Raw genomic sequence first — 18405 nt, 5'->3', positions numbered from 1 at the left:
AACTCAATAAAAATTTCTATTAAAAACCTGTTAATTTATTTGTATAATAAACACTAAGCCACTGAGGGAGGTAAATTTAGCATGACAGAAGTGCAATTTTAGATAATTAAGCGGCAAACTCAATTAAACTAAATGTTTAAAGATAACCTCGTTAAAAACACAAGCATAGGCTTTTATTTATAAACGCTCACGTGATTGTTTAATGATCTTGTGATCAAATTAAAATGTTTCCTTGGCTTACCTTGTGATGGAAATAAAAACTTTCCTTGGACTCGATGAACTTCTTGGAAATGTCACACTTTTCCTTCTCGAGCACTTTTGCGTTGGCCTTCTCTGTGAAATTGGGTTTTTCACAGCCGTCAGCAAATGGAGCTCAACCTCCAATTTTGCAGCTCGACAAATGTGTTTACAGTAAGATCTCTTCTTGAGGAAACTTTTTTGGGGGCGGGGGAGCGGCGACTTGTTGCCCAAGAGCAGCTGGCCAGCGGATTGAGAAGCGGTTTCGATTCCGTGAACGGAGAAACTGCTGAGTTGTGGACGGAGATTTCAACACCTCACTGGAGCAACCCCCACCTCCCCCCCTCCCTGAAAATCTTCCGTATTGCGAATAGATTCCCACAGGCGGACGGATTCGATGAGCCAGCGATTATTGCAGTTCGTGGGAGAGTCGCGAATCGAAAAGTCCACGCGAATCGTTTTACAAATCGGAACTATTGGATATACTGGACACTGGACACACGCCTTGATGGGCGGGCTGCCCCCCCCCCTGCATCCCTCCCCCCTCCTTGCCGTCACCCTGCTCGTGGGGCCTTGGGAACATTTAGGGAACATAAATGTAACGCCATTATCTGAGGAAATCAGCAGCGGAAAACATAACTCAAAAATACACACAGCAAATACAAGTTAAATATAAAATAAGAGGGAAAACAAGAAAAACACAAATGAAATAAGATATTTTAAATTAATTGCCGCCGCGTTGAAGACCAAGACCAGACAAAAAAAAAAAAAAAACAGTTCAGTGCACGTGACTTGTGACGGGAACAGTCGGACACAAAATATCCAGATTCAAAACTGAACAGAAAACAGAAACAAAACAAAATAAACATTTAGATTAGATCAGTGGCAGGCGCAAAAGTTCATTCAGCAGGAGCTAGGAGAGGAGAGGGCCCAAATGAAGGTATCGACCACAGGAATACCTAGCTTTTCAGTATTAAAATAAAGTTAAATGTTTTCCAAAAAGTATCCATATAAGATAAGAACAGTGCAGATAACAAATATTTACTATAAATAGTCGGTAAGTGTTCTTTTTAGTGGTTTAAGTAAATGTGTTGTTAAAATTGCATATATTTTGTATCAATTTTTGTAAAACAATATTTATTTTTAAATACTAGTAGTAAATTTGTTTATTTTCATTGATGCTGTTTGTGTGCATTTTTAAAAGACATTTTAACAAGCAGTATTATTTAAGGCCATCTAACCACAAAACAAAAATGGGCAATATTGCAAGACTAACCATTAATGACCATTAGTACTTAGCCCTTGGATCGCACAATCTGAACGATAACGCATATGCCCAGACAAATAAAGGGTTTCCGGACTGGGAGAGCTGAAGGAATTTCAACATTTCTCATAGAAAGACATAATTTTCAATTTAATAAAGGTCAGGCCAATAAAAACCTATCAAAACTGAAGATAGATGTGCGCTACGTGCACCTGAAAGGGACAAAAGGGTTGACGCTGGCCGTATTGCATGCAAAGCAGCGAAAAAGAGAGGGGTTGAGTTGACTAAAGTAGAGATGGCGATGGCGATCCGAAAGGCCATGAATGGGATCGCATAGTTGCATGTGCGCCGCCTGCCCCATTCGGATCTCGGACCTGGCCAACATCCCAGTGATCTTGGCCAGAGATCACACGGAGAGGCTGCCGCAGGGAGAGGACACAATAAAATCAGTCCGATAACCATCTTAACTGGGGATGGGAACGGGGAACGGGAATGGGAATGGGAGTGCATCCCTCTCTGTCGCTCTATCTTTGGCATATTAAATTGTTGAATCAGTCACCGAAAAGGAGTCGGAGTAGGAGTCGGAGGAGCAGTGCTGGGCAGACAAATCGGAGCACGTACACCGAGTCCGAAATTAATGACAATTGCTGATTGTGTGCGATAAAGCCGATTCGGGTACTCCGGCAAACCGCAGAGGAGAACATCAAAAATCCAGTGCTCAGTGAAGGTGCGCGCTTAGATCCCGGCCCAGCGATAAGTCCCGGGAGAATTGGTGATCTGGGGAGGGGGTGAGGGAACGGAGAACGGAGAATGGAGAATCAAGAGCGGCGACGAACATTTCTTGTCGTTAAACCGCTGGTGTTGCTTGTGTGCAGCGCAGCTGACAAAGGGACAAAGGCGAAGGTGACCCAGAGGAGAGAATTATTATATGGCTCATAAAATATTTGAACAAGTCTATAAATGCCGCGTAATTCTGTTGCAATTAAAGCCGCGGCGACGATCGTAAAAGGAAATTGCTTGGACACTTTTATGTCTCTCTTTTACTTTTGGGCTCTCATCCAAAACGGGGCGTATGCGCAATTTCGGTGGGAATCTACACCGAGTGTAATTGATATGGCGCCAGCAGGAATCCCCATTCCCATTCCCCCTTCATCGAACGACCACCCGGTCGGCAGAAAAACTCCCGATACGTGTGTACTTTCAATTGTTTTATATTTGATTTCTAAAATGTTAATACCTACACAAAGCTATGTTACATAGAGGTGTGTATAAACGTTCATATATCCGTGTATATAGTCGGGGGAGATATATAGCTTGTGGCCTTTACTTTAATCATCTACTATCACAGCATCGTAATACAAGGCAATGTATATCTAAGTATACTTAGTATCTAGCGGAATGTGCGGCAGATTGTTGGCGAGTTGACATAATAAATAATACAATGGGACTTACAGCTACGCAAAAAACAAAAAAAAAATACATTCGTCCTTAGATATCGATATCATTCGCTTTTGTTGATTGGTTGATTGTTCTCATTACTTATTCGGTTTTTTTCATAGCCTTGGGTGTGTCTGGGATTCCTCGTGATTCGTCGTGACTGGTGGTATGGTGGCGTGAGTAATAAATAGAGGATGTTTAATAAATTAAGGATGTCTTATGTCTTCATGGAATGAGCCTCGTTTTCGTGGAATGGAGGTTTCACCGGTTGTGAGCTATTAAGTATAAGCTTAAGCTCTTTCTCATTAGCTTTTGATCTGTTTGACTTTGCCACCTGAAACCATCTGCAAGGACTTCTTCTGGCACAGCTGCTTCCGCTGGCCGTCGAGGATCTTGCGAATGCTCTTCAGGTACTGGACGAACTCCATTTTGACGAAGAGTGCGTCCACCTGGAGGTCGTTGGTGGCGGGGGGCGGGGCCACTTCCGCGCCGCTGGCGGCCAAGGTCGCCTGGTGGTGCAGCTCGACCAGCGGCGTTTTGAACTGCTGCAACCGCTTCTCCATCAGCTTCAGCGGTATGATCTTGTAGGTCACCAGCGGCGAGGCCTGCCGCTTTTTCTGGCGCTGCTGACGGGCCTTCGACGGCGGCTGGCGGCCGTACAGCAGATTGGTCAGGTTGATGGCCCCCTCCACGCTGCAGAGCACCTGCCTCGCGGAAGTGCGCATGCGCAGCAGTTCCTCGGACAGCACGCTTTCCGCCTGCAAATTGGCATAGTCCCAGTGCATCTTGGCGTGCCGCAGATAGCTGAAGGCGCCCACGTAGAACTGCAGGTCGCGGTGCACATGTCGCAGATTGAGCTGGAATGGGTTAAGGAAAACGGGAATCGGCTTAGTTGGTTTGCCAGCACAAAACCGCAATGCTTATAAAATAATCATGAGTGATATTCGTGTGAAGGTTCTAAAGTGCCAAGGTATCTTGAGTATCTCTTTGAAGTAAGGCCTGTTAGCAAGTTTCTAACCGCAGATGCTTACAAAATTACAAGGATAATGTTTATAACCAAAGAACAGTGATAATAGGATCCTTTAAAAAAAAATATAATCAATCATATTTTAATTTTTGTCATTTAATGTTTAATTCGGGTGCATATTATTTTTACCTTGAGTCATTTTACATTTAAACTTTTTCATTCTGAAGATCATATTGATATGAAATATAAATTACGATTAAGTTTTTATTATATGAAAATTTCAATTAATATAATCTTATGAATGTTATTCGTAACTCGATAAGGAAATATTTACACAAAATTTTAAAAAGATATCAATATATATAAAACTGATTAATAAATCGTTAATACAAATTTAAGTATTGTGACCCAAGATCACAGGCTCATCTAATGTTCTTAGTTTTGGTCCCATTGTTTTTAAAGCAGCTTGGTGTTGTTGATATCAAAAAGCCTTTAATGATACGATATAGTGGTCTTACTTCTTGCAATTAAAGTCCCATCATGGAATTGTAAAATCAAGGTATTACGAGGCAGGGGACACTGGATATGTGAACGTGCTGTTCGCTATCTATATGGCATATATTTAGTGGCTATTTGGCATATAGCCCGACCAATAGTTCGATTGTTTTGGGTTGAGTGAACCGCGTTGGCTGCGCTGCTTCGTCGAAACCAACACTTCCCTCCCCCCCTCAAAAAAAAAAAGAAAAAAAATGAATGTATCTGCCCGGCGGCTGAAAGTGAAAATTGAGCCGAACGCTCGGCGCTCTCTCGTAACTGTTGTTTGAGGTCTCGGCTACGCTTCGGCTGCTTGCTCGTGACGTATTCGTCGTATCTTCGTTTCATTCATGCCGCTCGCGGCTCGCCCTTTCTCGCTCGCTCTCGCTTGAGTTTCGGGGGAACCCACGGCTCGGTTCGGCTCGCATGAATCACATATCACATATCACGTATACGTACCGCGAATTGCGCCCCCTTCCCCCCTCGCACCATCATCGTACCGCCCAGCGAACGCGAGTGTGTCATTTACAATAAATGAGCGTTGAAAACTGCTCAAACAAATCATCGTTAAACTCCGTCCTTCTTCCGATCCCGCTGCTATCAGCGGTCGGAATATGTGACGTAAAAAGACGGCCGCTTCTCGGTATCGAAACGAACCGATGCCTATAAATAGAGTTCTTCTATCAGTCCGTCTTGGCACCTCGTCATCGGATCGGGTTCCGTTCTGGGCTCTGTTCCGCTTGGGGATGTCAACAATTAGTTGGCGCAATTGGCATTGACGTAGCCGATATTGGCCAAATATTGACACTGCACACATCCCGAGCGGCAAGTTCCCAGCTTGGTACAGAGCGAGAAAAGGTTGTAGAAAAGTGGCTTGAGGTCTTAGATCGTTTACAAAAGTGAGACGGGAAATAATTTTTTTTTTCAATTTAAAAATTGGTTTAAATGACAAATTACAGGCTTATAGCCTCCAATATAAGTCTGTGATTTGTCATTTAAATGCCTGTGTTTTCTCTCTGTGTGATCTCAGATTCAGGTACTTTTCCCCACCTATGACGACAATTGAGAAATTTCAGCGAAAGCCAAACTTTGCTCATCGCCCTGAATAGGCGATTGAGTGAATTGGCAAATGAACGGAGTGATGGTGTTGGCTAAGTTTAGCAGAACGAGTAATAAAAAAACTCCAAGTTGGTTTGACCTTTGAGACACCTGTACTCTGATCGCGACGTTTGGCTGACTTTAGATGAGTCGGCTATTTCCCTGGTCCAAATGTGGGCTATTTCGAAACCAAAACCTCCTAACCACGCTCTCGATTTTAGAAGGGGGGCCCTCATAAAACCGTTTATGACTATGCCAAGTGAACTACCCTCATCTGGTTATCTGCAGATAATTCTGTCTTACACGAAACTTTCCCGGACACCTTCGAATTAGCACATTGAGGCAACCAAACCGATCTCGATTGATCCACCCCCTCAATGACGTCCAATGACGCCTAGAAGTGGGTTAGACCCTTTTTGGGGTTCGGTTTGCCATGTGGTCACGTCGTATTGACTTGTACCCGCCGTTACGATAAGCCGGCTCCGCGATTAGTCAATTATTCCGCGAATACTGGCTCCTACATTCCTGAGCCCATACTCCACACACTCCACACACTCCACACGCCCCACTTGCCCCACCTAACCGGCGACATTATTCACGGGCTTATCGGTCACCTCGGGTTTTTCCTCAGCTGGGTTTGCTCATTTCCCATGCCAGGGCGAAACTATTTCCGAATTCCCAGCCCCCGAAACGGTATCATTTGTCGGGGGTGCCAATTTGCCATTACTAAATGGCTACACTTCAGTTAAATGAAATTGTGTGGGCCCTCAACCAATCTACGCTCCAGACTCTAAAGTTTCAAAGTGAGAAGCTCCATAATTTTCCTCTATCCGTCAACACAATAATTCAGATATCGATGCCGAATATAATTCAAAATTTGATTACCTTCTGTTTGTTGTTGTTTACTTGTCAAGAGTGTAAATAAATAAAATTTCACGCTTGATTTTATTTTGTTTGTCCAACGAATTATCCACTTGGAATTATTTAGCTCGGTTTTTCGTTTCAGCTTTGAATCGGTTTCGAATCAGAACGATCCAATATACGGGGTAAGGCAATCATAAAACGTGATCTTGAATCAAGGCCGGTTCGGTGGGTAGGGAGATGGGGAGGGGGGTTTGCTGCGATGGATCTAAATAAACAATACTCAAAAAGGCGAGCGCACGCCGTCAATTTACTCTTAATCTTTATGTGGTTATGGCATCGATTGCTAATGTTCCCCCTCGTGCTGTTGTTGTTTGCCAATGCAAATCGACGGTTAATGGGGCGTCCCGAAACGCTGGCTAATGCTGACGAATCGGGGCGAGGTGCGGTCGGCAAGTTGAGGCTCTGTGAACTGGATGAGGGACGCTACTCTGAAACTTTTCTAACCACTTCTAGCTAATCTCAACTACCATGCCCATCATCCAGTGTCAACGATCAGTTTAGTGTTTTGGCCAAACTATAGAGACCACTCTCGCGTCTACCGGCACGATTCCTCGGACTCGGACTCGGTCTCGAACTCGGACTCATATGACCGCTCCACTCGCAGTTAACTTGTGACGGCCTGTTTGCACCTACGCAGGCCTCACGTGACCCTCTTTTTTATCACCTCAAGCTGCTCCCTGGCAACAGAAGAACCCACTTTGGCGTGTTTGATGTTTGTAAGTGATCACTCACTGGATGGCAACTGAATGGTTGTATCTTAGGGAAAAGTAGTCGGATATTTAGCTCACCTGCTGACTGCTGTTATTCAGACGGGGCAGAAACTTGTAGTTGACTTTGTGCAGGGTCCACTTTCGCCTCTTCATGATATCGAGGGCCTTGGAGTTGTTGGTGGCCAGTTGGTCCGGATTGGTGGTGGTCCTGGCCTTGTCCTCGGACTGAACGTGCCTCAAATTCCGAGCGGTTTCAATTTGCAGGTTCTGTAAGATCTGTTTTTTTTTTCAATTAGTTTGGTCCTTTTGCGGGGGGTGTGATTTAAACTTACCATTTGTCGCTTCTTGCAGCGTTTCGCCTGGCGATTGCGCTTCGGATTGAGGCCGGTGCGATTGTGCCCGCAGGTGTTCTCCCACTCCAGATGCGATCTGCTGGCCTTCAGTTCCTCCTGGAATCGCAGCCAGAAGGTGACCCCCGAGTGGCTGCGCTTCTGCAGGTGCTTCAGCGGGACTATGAAGCTGGGAGCGGAGGTGGAGGTGGTGGCGGGGTCGGGCGTGGGTGCAGCCGAGACGCCGCAGCCGCCGCCGGAGCATGGGAAGTGCAGAAGCTGGCTCATGACCAAGGCGAGCGTTAGCAGCGACCAGATTCCTTTCGGACGACGTCGATCCACGGACGGCGGCGACAGCGGCGGTTGCGTTGGATCCCTTGTGCTGGCCGTTTTGTTGCCGCTTCCGCTGCTCCTGCTGACGTCGAGCGGGCGGTCAGCTGTCGTCTATTGGGCGGTACCGAAAAAGAAAACAAAGAACAGACAAATAGGGTTTAATACAATGGCACAAACCTTTGGCTAGCCTTGACGTCAAACATTGGGCGCACGTTAGTATTTAACATAAGAAAACCCAACAGGTTTATATATTGGTCTAGACAATTTTCGGATATTTATATATATATTTATAGATTTGCCAAAATGAGGGCTTGGTGCTCGAGCGATGGTTGAATATGTTACCCGCCGAGTAGGGACCAATTACCATAAGTCAAGACTAACGGACGCGTGTATGAACTTAACCGACTGGTTATATATTATCTCCCCCCCTCCCCCCTTTTTCCCCACACTCCTTGTGCTTGGCCAACATTTGCTTAATATCAACCAAAAGCAAAGCCAAAACCAAAACCAAAACCAAAACAACGAACCCAAGCACGTGAGTGTGTGAGTGGGCGATGATGATTGTTGGCCGCTCTCGGGGATTCCCACCTGGACATATAATCGCAATTGTTTGGGGTCCCGAAGCGTGCGTGATTTGTTATTGTTATCGTTTGCGCTTTTTAACTATTGCTGTCTTTATCTGTCTGACATAATTATTTAAAATTAAAAATAAATTTCTTTATTTGGCCGCCTTTTCTGGCTGAATCATCGTGTGTCGGGGTGGAGGTCGACTGGTGCTGGTGATTGTGATTGTGGTGCCACTGCCATTGGCAGGTGGTGCTGGTGGGGTAGGCCCTGTCCGATCCACACGTATCTGTATCTAATACACTGGACAACATGGTCAACGAACTTGGCTTCTTGCAAACTTTTGTGAAATTCGCCCGCTCTGGGCCGTTTCTCTCTGGCTTTATCGCCCCGGCCCTGTCCTCCGCTCTTGGCTCGAACCTTGTCCATGCCGAATCGTTGTCGCTTTTCGCCTCAACCGCTGACGCATCCATTCGCCGGCCAACTACCAATACACCACCCCCCCCCACCCCCATACCTCTGCCCCCTCCCCCATCAATGGACGCACGAAACGTGTAAATTAATTTCACATGTTTCGCTCTTTTGCTTTAGTTTTTTTTTTGATTTTCGGAAAGGTTTTTAAACAGCCCAAAAGAACCAAAAGTATTTGCGTATCTATAGTATCCTAAAGAAGGGTTCCAAACAATTTATGAGTTTTCGTAATTGTAATACTTATAAAATGCGTGATTCACTTATAAAAACAAATCTTCGGAGGCTGTCAATATGTTTTCCTGGAAATTCTGGAAGTGATCCATGATAATTAGTAATTTTTTTGTGATTCACGAACGACCAGACTCATAGGAAGCTGGAGATAGAAGGGCCCCTCTCTGCTGATTAATAACTATTCCTGGGTCATCGGAGTCCCTACCCCGATATGTTATTGCACTGACTATTTCATCAGTCATTCCTGGCCATTACATTAAACACCTGCACTTATCAGGTGGCTTCCGTTCTTTCCACCGTCGAAAAACCCCAACCATAACAAAAGCCAATCTCCCTTGCGATACTGATACTTAAAGTAGTCACATTTACTCACCATTTACATAAAAATCGTTGTCTGTGAATTCCGCACAAATTTCAGTTTTAGTTGACACGCTTAACTTGGTTGTTTTTTTTACGGAAGGAAACTTCCAGAATCCAATGCAAAAAAAACGAAAAAAAACAAAACAAAATAATAACTCAAGCGAACGCGGAATCGCAAAATTGGCGAATTTTTGTATCTCGGTGAGAGGGACTATCGCGCTAAGTGTCGACGCGCTGCCTTCGACTGTCCGCTATGATTTGATTCCGAACCGATCGAATTGCCCGCCGTCGAAGTCGACTGAAGTCGCTGTCGATTTCTGGAGAGGCGGACGTGGAGAGCGATGCCGAGAGTGGAGTGTAGTGTAGTGTAGTGGAGTGGAGTGGAGTGGACTGGAGTGGATTGGAGTGGCTTTCTCGCTTGTCTTTTCTTTTTTTTTTTTTTTTCCCCTTTTTCTTTTTTCGCATGCAGCTATTTGGGGCCGGCGGAGACGTACCGAACTTCTCGGTCACTATGAGAATACTAATGAGGAGGCGGACGCCCGACCGCCGGGCCGCTCGCTCGCGAAAGAGAGATAGCAGCTAGGGGCGGGAGTGGGAGTGGAAGTGGGAGAGGCGAAGAGTGGGAGAGGAAGAGCCTCTCTCGACGGACGTGAGTGTCTCGCTTCGGTCGACATGAGTGTGCAATCTCCAGGGCAGCTCAAGAAAAGCGCTCAAAACATTCGCAGAGTGCCAAAAACAAAGCGAGAAAGCCATAAAAGAACACAGCTGAGCGAGCGGATGGCTGAGACTGGGTGTGTTTGGGCCTGGAATTACCCTGTACATCGGGACAAGGTATAGCAGAAGGAATGGACAGAAATGGATTTATCATTATCCCCTCAAGTAAGTTAAGAACAAAGACGTAGAGTGTCATACAAATATGTCTCAGACAGAAAACCACAGTAACATATTTTAAATAATCACTATAAAAATATTCCAGTATCCTAAAATAATTGAGATAAGGTTATTTTAATTGCAACCACTTCTTCAATATGTAAATTGGGTATGCTGTTTTTTTGAAAACATATCTTATTGGGCTTAAGAAGTTTCTTAATAGAACTAAATATTTATTCTGAATGCTAATAAAGAAAACTTGTATTAGAATATTGTATAGGAATATTAAAAGTGCTACTTGGCTTAGTCAACCACTTTCATTTGTAGTAATATGGCAACAATTTATTACCAGCTTAGCGCGAACCAAATAGATTTATAGCCAATATAACCCAGCCTAATGGCCGTGAAAAAAACCGTTTAGTTATTGATTAGGCCAGCCAGATTTCAACACGATGAGAAATGCTCAAAATACTCAAAACTCATTACAAATTAGCGCTCTCCAGCGGATGACACATGCTCGCGCCGCGTAGAGTAATTGATCGATCGTTAGGTGGGCCGATCTCGGCCAGATAGGGCCCAGTCCATATGGCTATCTAGCCGGGCGGCTCTCCCGCTCGCAGATAAACAAAACACAATTCGTTTGCCGGTCTCTGCGAGAGTGGAAAATGACTCTTATCGGTTGACTTTCACTCGCCGCCACTTCCGATTCTCCGATTCTCCGATTCCGATTCCGATTCCAGTTCCGATGGCAATTCCGAATCGGATTGCGATGTAACCCCCGCAAATACTGAGCATGAATTTCAGTTATTTCCGTTCAATTTCACAAGAATATTACTCATACGCGCCGTCGGCAGACAAGGTTTCTCAACTGCGAGCCGAGCTCTCACGCTCGTTAAAACACAGCGATTCATTCATGGTTGCCGCTCGTCGGTCCGCTCGCAGAATGCGGATGCCCCCTAGGGTAAGGGGCGAGGGGCGGGGTGGGGGAGGTGGTGTAGTTTGGTGGGAGATGACATGGGGGCGTGGCATCCTGAAAAGCAGTCTAAATTTCACCGCGCGCCAAAATCATGATCAATCGAAAAGTTATTGAGCACTCATCGTTACTCATGGACAAGTGGCGGCGACGTCGCCGTTTACCGCTCAGTTTAACCAAACACCATCGCCACCCCTCCCCCCTTCCCCCTTTCACCATGATCCATCACGGGCGGTCAATCAGACGTATTGTAGCCATTGTCATGATTGGGTCGAGCTATTTTTAAACTATTGTGTCGAACACAACCACGGATCGGATAATATTGGCTTTGACTTGAGCTTATCGTGTTGATCTGTCCAATTGGCGGATACCCGAAATCGGTATTGGGCTCGAATTGACAAAGATTGGCTGTTACCTATTCGTATTGCCCCTTGCCAGCGTTGTCTGTATTATCGCAATCATTATCATATTCGGTGGCGTTAGTGTAAAACCCTAATGGCTAATGCATGACAGCCGATGGCGATGACTGGGGTGTCGGTGGCGAATGAGTAATATTTGACGTCTTTGCCGTTGATCATGTGGGGGCGAAATGAGACACGCGTGCGGCACATGGGAAACTCAGTCTCGGCGAGATTTAATGAATGGAAATTGCTGGCCAATGTGCCGATGGAATTAGAAAAAAATCGAGGGGAAAAATGCACATAGTGGAAACGTTTTTGGCCAGTGGTGGAAGATTTTGCATTGGGAAAAAAAACTCAAACGGACTTTGACACGTAATCGGGCATACTGCTTTCGAGGGGTCCAGTGGAAACGTTGAGCGGGGGAAGAACTTCTCGGGGCACATCTCGAACTAAACACCTAATTACAGTGAAAAGTACGCGAAATGTTACATTTTAAGTGGCTTATTAAGTGTATTTCGCGATTGAATGCAATGTATGCTAATATGCTTCGAGAAGGATTTAATTAAGTTGGAAAATAGTTGACTTTCTAGAACTTATAGAAAGTAAATTAATGTATTACCGCAGGTAATGTACATATGCGGTTTACATTCCTCGGTTAGGTACAAAAATATCTCACATATTTTACAAGTCATGCTATACTTTTATTTATTAGTAATGGATGCATTAATTTTTAAACACACAATGCCTACAAACAATTATATGAAAAATAGCTTAAAATTGCAAATATTTAAGAATTCAAGCCCTAGATCATAAATTAGATAAGATAATATTTTATTAAGATGGGGTAATAAAGTTGAGTCGTTTTAATCTTAAATGGCTACCGTAGCTTACAAAAGGGAAACACAGCGACTTCCGGAGTGTTCTCCCGATAAGATCGTATTCTATATTCTGTTTTCTAACAAGTTCGCGTCAATGCATCGCAATTTTATCAAATCGGACGTGAAATGAGTGGGCATAAAAATCATTCAGTTGGCCCGAAATTCCACCGTTATGATATAATGTCTTGTGATTGTAATCTTCGGAAATTAGTTGCCTAGGCGGTGCTGATAACACTCCGTGAGTCGCCCCCGCAGAGAACTTTGAACCCGCCGCTGTCGGCGGGATGATGGTGCCAGCTCATCTCGAGGAATTTGAGTGGCTGTAACCGCATAATGCTAATTTATTGTCCAATCGATTTGAAACAGCAACTAAAAGCTGCAAAGTCAGAAGGAGAATGAAGCAGCGGGCTGTGGAAGTGAGTCATAAAAGCAGCGAAATCGCGGGGCGAGAAAACAATGCCAAATATTTTACGGCTAATGAAATTGGCTGCAGTGTGTCAGGGCGCAGTGTTCTCGTTTTGTTTTACTCATCGTTCTACACACTATAGCCACACTACTTCATTCATAGATGGTCGCCCCGCCACATGGCGTATGAGCAATTTGCAATTGCAAATTAATAGCTGGCCGTGTTGATACTTTCTGCTGAGGGAGCGGGGGCCGCGGGGCCTTTAATGCCCTCCAATTTGGGGGGATACCACGGCGCGGTTTTCATCTTTGCCGACCCAACGAATTTTAAAAGTTTCACACATAACAAAGTGCGAAGGATGCAGTCAAAAGAGCCCAAAAAGAGCCAAACTTAATTAGCGCCCATTGCAGAAATATTTACGGCAAAACAAAATAACACCCATTAAGGCAGCCCCGGCGGGGGTAGCGGCCCCGGGAGGTGGGTGGAGGGGGGCCCGGTCGGAGGGGTGGCGCAAATGCGTGATGATCACCGGGTAACGCCCCTCGACAAAGCCCCAAAAACGGAACCACAGCAGCAGCAGCACCAGGAGCGTCCACAGAGTGGGGAGGGGGGGAGGTGGGGTATTGGAAGATGGATGCATATGGAGCGACCATCAAAGGCACTGCACACTGCAAGAAACTTCTGCCAAGTCCCAAAGTTATATGTAGGTCTGCAGAAATTCCGCTGATTTATAATCATTAGTTGCACTGAACTTTTCTTTATGATCTTATGTTATTACGAGCTGTTAAAATCTTAAAGTCGTTTTATATATTTATAATTACATATATAATGATTAAATTTCTAGTCGCCTTATCCAAGTTAGAAGTGTCCGTAAATGAATTTTATTTTATTTTTCTTAATTTTAGTAATTTACATTTTATATTATAGGTTTAAATAATGTAAGCTGTAAAGTATATGCAATAGTATGTTGCTTGTCGTTAGGTAATGGACTATTAATATAGTAAGTATTGTACTTTGCAGTCCTAAAATATATTTATAAGGGCTCAAAGAATATTTGTTTTTGGGTTTTTCAGTTTATTGTGCTCTTCTCCACCGACTTTTCCCGCCGTGCTGCGACCAAGGGAGCGGGACCGGCGACTCATCCATGGGAGGTGCAAACGCCTCGGCGCAGCCCGATTTGATCCCAGCCGATCCATGGCAGCCCGGCCCATCCGTGCTCACGTTCTTGGCCATGGCCCGTCATTATGAGCCGTCACCTTGTTGTGTAGACATTGGCCATGGCCACCGCACAGACGCAGACAAAGATGGAGCCGGTCGGCAGTCGGCGGTCGGTGGATGTGGCTGTGGCTGTGGATGTGGATGTGGATATGGATGTGGATGGGGATGGGTGATCGGCGGAGGGGATGCAACTGCTAATCCGGTTCGACTGCGGCGGCAGCGGCGGCGGCAATCGCTGGAGTGAAATCAACTCGTTAACTCGTTACCAAAACTGATCCCATTTAGCGGCGGCGCATCGCGAACCGGCGCCAGTCGCACAGCCCCTTGGAATGCCCTACGGCAAGGGGAATCTATGGCATCTAGGTGGCTCTGTTGATGGCCAACTTGGGTGTTTTAGCTTGCGTAGAGCTCATCAACATTCAAGACGAATTAATATTTATGAAAATACTTCTAAATATAACATAATAATATAATAATTATTTGTTTTATATTTGTCAATTTTGTTTAAACTAAATAACCTATGAAATCTTTCATACAAACATTTGTTTATGAAATTTAAATTGTAAAAGTAGGTAGGCTTTTATAACTGAAACGTTTCTGCATGTTTAATTTTGGTAACTCTTTGTTTTTAAATATTTACTTAAATCTTGAATCTTGTGTCAAACTTTATGATTAATAATTGTTCATTTCCCCAACACATTTCAATATTGTGATTATATTTGTATACCTATATTAAAACACTAGATAACTGTTAAGTCAAGGCTGCAGCGTATTCGATGGCCGTCTTAGCCTGGTCAAAAGTAGAGCACACAGCGGGCCAGGGGGCGTGGTGAGCGGAGGGGGTCCGGGGGCTGGGGTGGAGCTTTGGCTATAGCTCTGGCTGTGGTTGCGGCGCATTCGCGTCATCAGCATCATCATCGCCAACACCTTCATCATTATCGGCGGTGTCGGCGTCTAAACCATGCCCATGCCCATGCCCCTGCCCCTGCTACCTACCCCTACCCCTTCCCCTACCCTCTGCCCCCTACCCCTGCCCTTACCCATCGCCCAAGGCGGTGGCTGTTGCGGTGGCGGCGCTGCTCTCTCATCGGCCGCCAATTGCCGGATCCCAAAGTCGAAGTCGCAGTCGAAGTCGAAGGAGGGATCCCAGTCCCTCCAGATCCCATCCGTAGGTGGCTGTGATGATATACTTTGGCCATTCGGCTTAGCTGTTGAAAGGGGGCTGCAGGAGGAGCTGCAGATGGAGATGGAGTTGAAGCTGAAGCTGGAGCTGAGCAGATCAGAGCAGGAGCAGCTTCCGCTGCGAACTGGCAATATTGTTGCATTGTTATTCTTATTGTTATTCCTCCGCCAAAAGAGGGGCAGTTGCTGAAGGATATTGGAGCCTCTGCGGCGGCTCTGGCATCCATGTTATTAACTTATTTTCAACCAATAAAACGGCAATGAAGCGCGGTGCTAAGAGGGGTGGGAGGAGGGGGGGCGAGCGACAGAGGCACCGCAAATCAGTTCCCACAGTTATTACTTTTCATAGGCTCAGGGGCAGCTAGCTGGCGTGGAAGTAATGCGATGTCGGAGTCGATTTCGCAGAGTGCGGGGGAATCGAGGTGGTCGGGGAAGTCGGGGTGTTCGGAAAGGAAGGAGGTGATGGCGCCTCCGTTTGGGATTGCCCGTTGATTGGGCTTGACCGCAGGAAAGTGTCAAATGACAGTGGAGGAGCTGCCAGTGGACTGTGACTGGAACAGGATGAAGTCAAGTCGAGTTTAGGTCGGAGGAAGCACTGCAAGTGTTGATGGCGCCCGCTCGCCGAGGGCTGATTAATGCGCAGCCATTAATCCTCGGCCAGCAATGGAGTTGCAGAAAGAGACGGCATCGAATCTGGAGACCACACAATGCGAGAGCGCTGGCCGTAATTGCAGCAGAAGCGGCAGCAGCAGCCACTAAACAGAACAGATCTCAAAACAGATCACAGCAGATCGGATCTGAGGATCTGAGTATCTGAGGATCGGGGATGGAACACACGAAAAACTAAATCCCGCACCAGATGATAATTATGTAGAATGATAGTTCCTTTCTTGTCCGATCCAAAGCGAACTGAACTGAACCGATCCCATCCGATCCATGCCCCTGCCCCTTCCCCTGCCCCTGCCCGACCCCTTGTTTTCATTTTGAAGTGTACAATTTCACAACATTTAATTCAAGATTTGACGGGTGGCCAAGTCGGGCAGGTCGTCTGAACAGGTTCCAAGGCTCCGGGGATTGAGCGACAGGTACGCACACCGGCCCACGGAGGCATTGTGTATGTGTGTGTCTTACAAGACCTCCCGCACATGTAAAACATGCCGATTCATAATTCCGCATTTTGCTGCTTAAAGAGGAGCGAAATGAGTGGACAGCCGAGTCCAGCAGTCCACCTGTCCAGCAGTCCATCAGTCCCGCGGTCCAAAAGCAGGGTTCCTGGAGATGGGGAGATGGAGATGGAGATGCCTCACCTCAGCTCAGCTCACACAAGCGTTGACTGACAGGCCGCAGAGGAGCGGGAACGGGAGCGGGAAGGGGGGAGGGAGCGGGGGAAGAGGACTTGTCCCGGACCGGGGACAAAAACTGCTCTGAAAAGGGGAGACGCCTCGAAGTATCGGGCTGTGGCCGCAGGCGATCGATAAAAGAGGACCACCCGAGAGCTCCTGGCTTTCCAGTTGGCAGTCTTCTTTGCGATCCGAAGGTGATCCTGTCGAAATACCTCGTCAGTTCCTGGGCAAATGCAAGCCTCCTAGAAAAAAACCTCCCATTGGTTGGTGGATGGTGGATCCACCCATTCAACCATCTGCAATTGCCGCTAAAATAACTCAGGCTTGGGGTCCTTTTTTTGTCTCAAGGATGTTCTAACCTTAGCTACTTGGATACCCATTTCTAGTCCTGGCCAAGAACACAAATACTCCCGCACACACACACGCTGGGCTACGAAAAAAACACACACACACAGATACTCCGATGCGAAGACAAATGAAGCAGCGGCCAAAGCAGAAATACGATAATTGAGTGCTCATTTGTCTTACACGCAGCCAACAGACAAGTCGGGAAGGGGTCATTGGAGGGGGCTTAGGGCGAAGGGTGGGACTGGTATTGTATCTGAAGCTCTGTATCTGTCTTTAATGCCCACATTGAAGTCTTTATGACAGCGCCGCAATGGGACTGGGACTGAAAATGGGAATGGGAATGGGAATGGGCATGGAAGTCCGCTGGGATCGAGAGCTGCAGTCCTGCATCAGTGTATCGAATGTCCTGGCACTTGATTTCGGGATGACAAAGGTAAACGAATCTGCAGTCCATTTCCTTGGTGTGCCTGATTTCGCATAATTATACAGATGTCAGCTGTTTGGGCCACATGTATGCACGTCGGCTTGATTTGATTTTCCTCAATCGCAATTGTTTTGTAATGGCCATGCCATGTCGATGGCCAGATAGTCAGATAGCCAGATAGCTAGATAGGCTAGCCATCTAGCCATCTAGCCAGCTAGCCATCTAGCCTGCTAGTCAGATAGCCAGATAACCAGATAGCCAGTTAGACCAAGAGCCAGTTGGCCAGTTAGACAGATCGACAGTTGGCCAGACGAAGTGGGAAATTGATAACCAAGACTGGTACTGGTACTGCCACTGGTAGAGTGCAACTGCAACTGCATACCGTATCGGGTATCACTGGCGGCTCATTCGATGGCAAATTAATATAATTATCGTTGCACGAACCGGAATTACACGGCCGGCAGCGGTGCAATTGTCAGAGCCAGAAACCAAGTCCCCCAGCCACCTCTTTATCCAGTCCAAGACCGAGCAAATAAACAATCGGCTCAGCCCGGTCCAGGCTATAATTAACGCCACAAACGCAAATATTAAGCCAGCATCGATAGCAGCAATCTGCCAGTCACTCAGATTTGTATCTCTGCCCGTGCATCGTGATCTGCATCTGCATTTGTATCTTATTGCATAAATAGAAGCGCATGGGAAATGGGGAGTGCAGTGGGCGTGGCAGGGAATCGGCATTGGATTCGAATTCGGTTTCGGATTCGGGATCCGTTGATTTTCATATCTGAAGGTTAGTCCGGGGCCAGTGCCATGTCACTCTCAATTTCCATTTCAATTTCAATTTAAGTCTCAGTTTCAGTTTCAGCTTCCATCTGCAACTCAATCACTTTTTGATGTCTTGAT

The 18405-nt window shown here is 46.1% G+C and overlaps 1 protein-coding gene across 1 annotated transcript; it reads right to left on the bottom strand.

The window, feature by feature from the left end:
* Positions 1-3083: 3083 nt before the first annotated feature.
* On the bottom strand, positions 3084-9731 carry LOC108044962. Its single transcript, XM_017124136.2, has 4 exons — positions 9473-9731; positions 7504-7944; positions 7250-7447; positions 3084-3795 (listed from the first exon to the last, which is right to left on the bottom strand). Exons 1-4 carry the CDS (start codon positions 9473-9475, stop codon positions 3244-3246), a joined length of 1194 nt encoding a protein of 397 aa, XP_016979625.1. The 5' UTR covers positions 9476-9731; the 3' UTR covers positions 3084-3243.
* Positions 9732-18405: the final 8674 nt, after the last annotated feature.

Source organism: Drosophila rhopaloa, unplaced genomic scaffold, assembly GCF_018152115.1.
Source record: "Drosophila rhopaloa isolate 14029-0021.01 unplaced genomic scaffold, ASM1815211v1 contig_3, whole genome shotgun sequence".
In the NCBI taxonomy this organism is placed as follows: domain Eukaryota; kingdom Metazoa; phylum Arthropoda; class Insecta; order Diptera; family Drosophilidae; genus Drosophila; species Drosophila rhopaloa.
The sequence above is the reverse complement of the archived record's forward strand: the minus strand, read 5'-3'. Positions and strand labels throughout refer to the sequence as shown.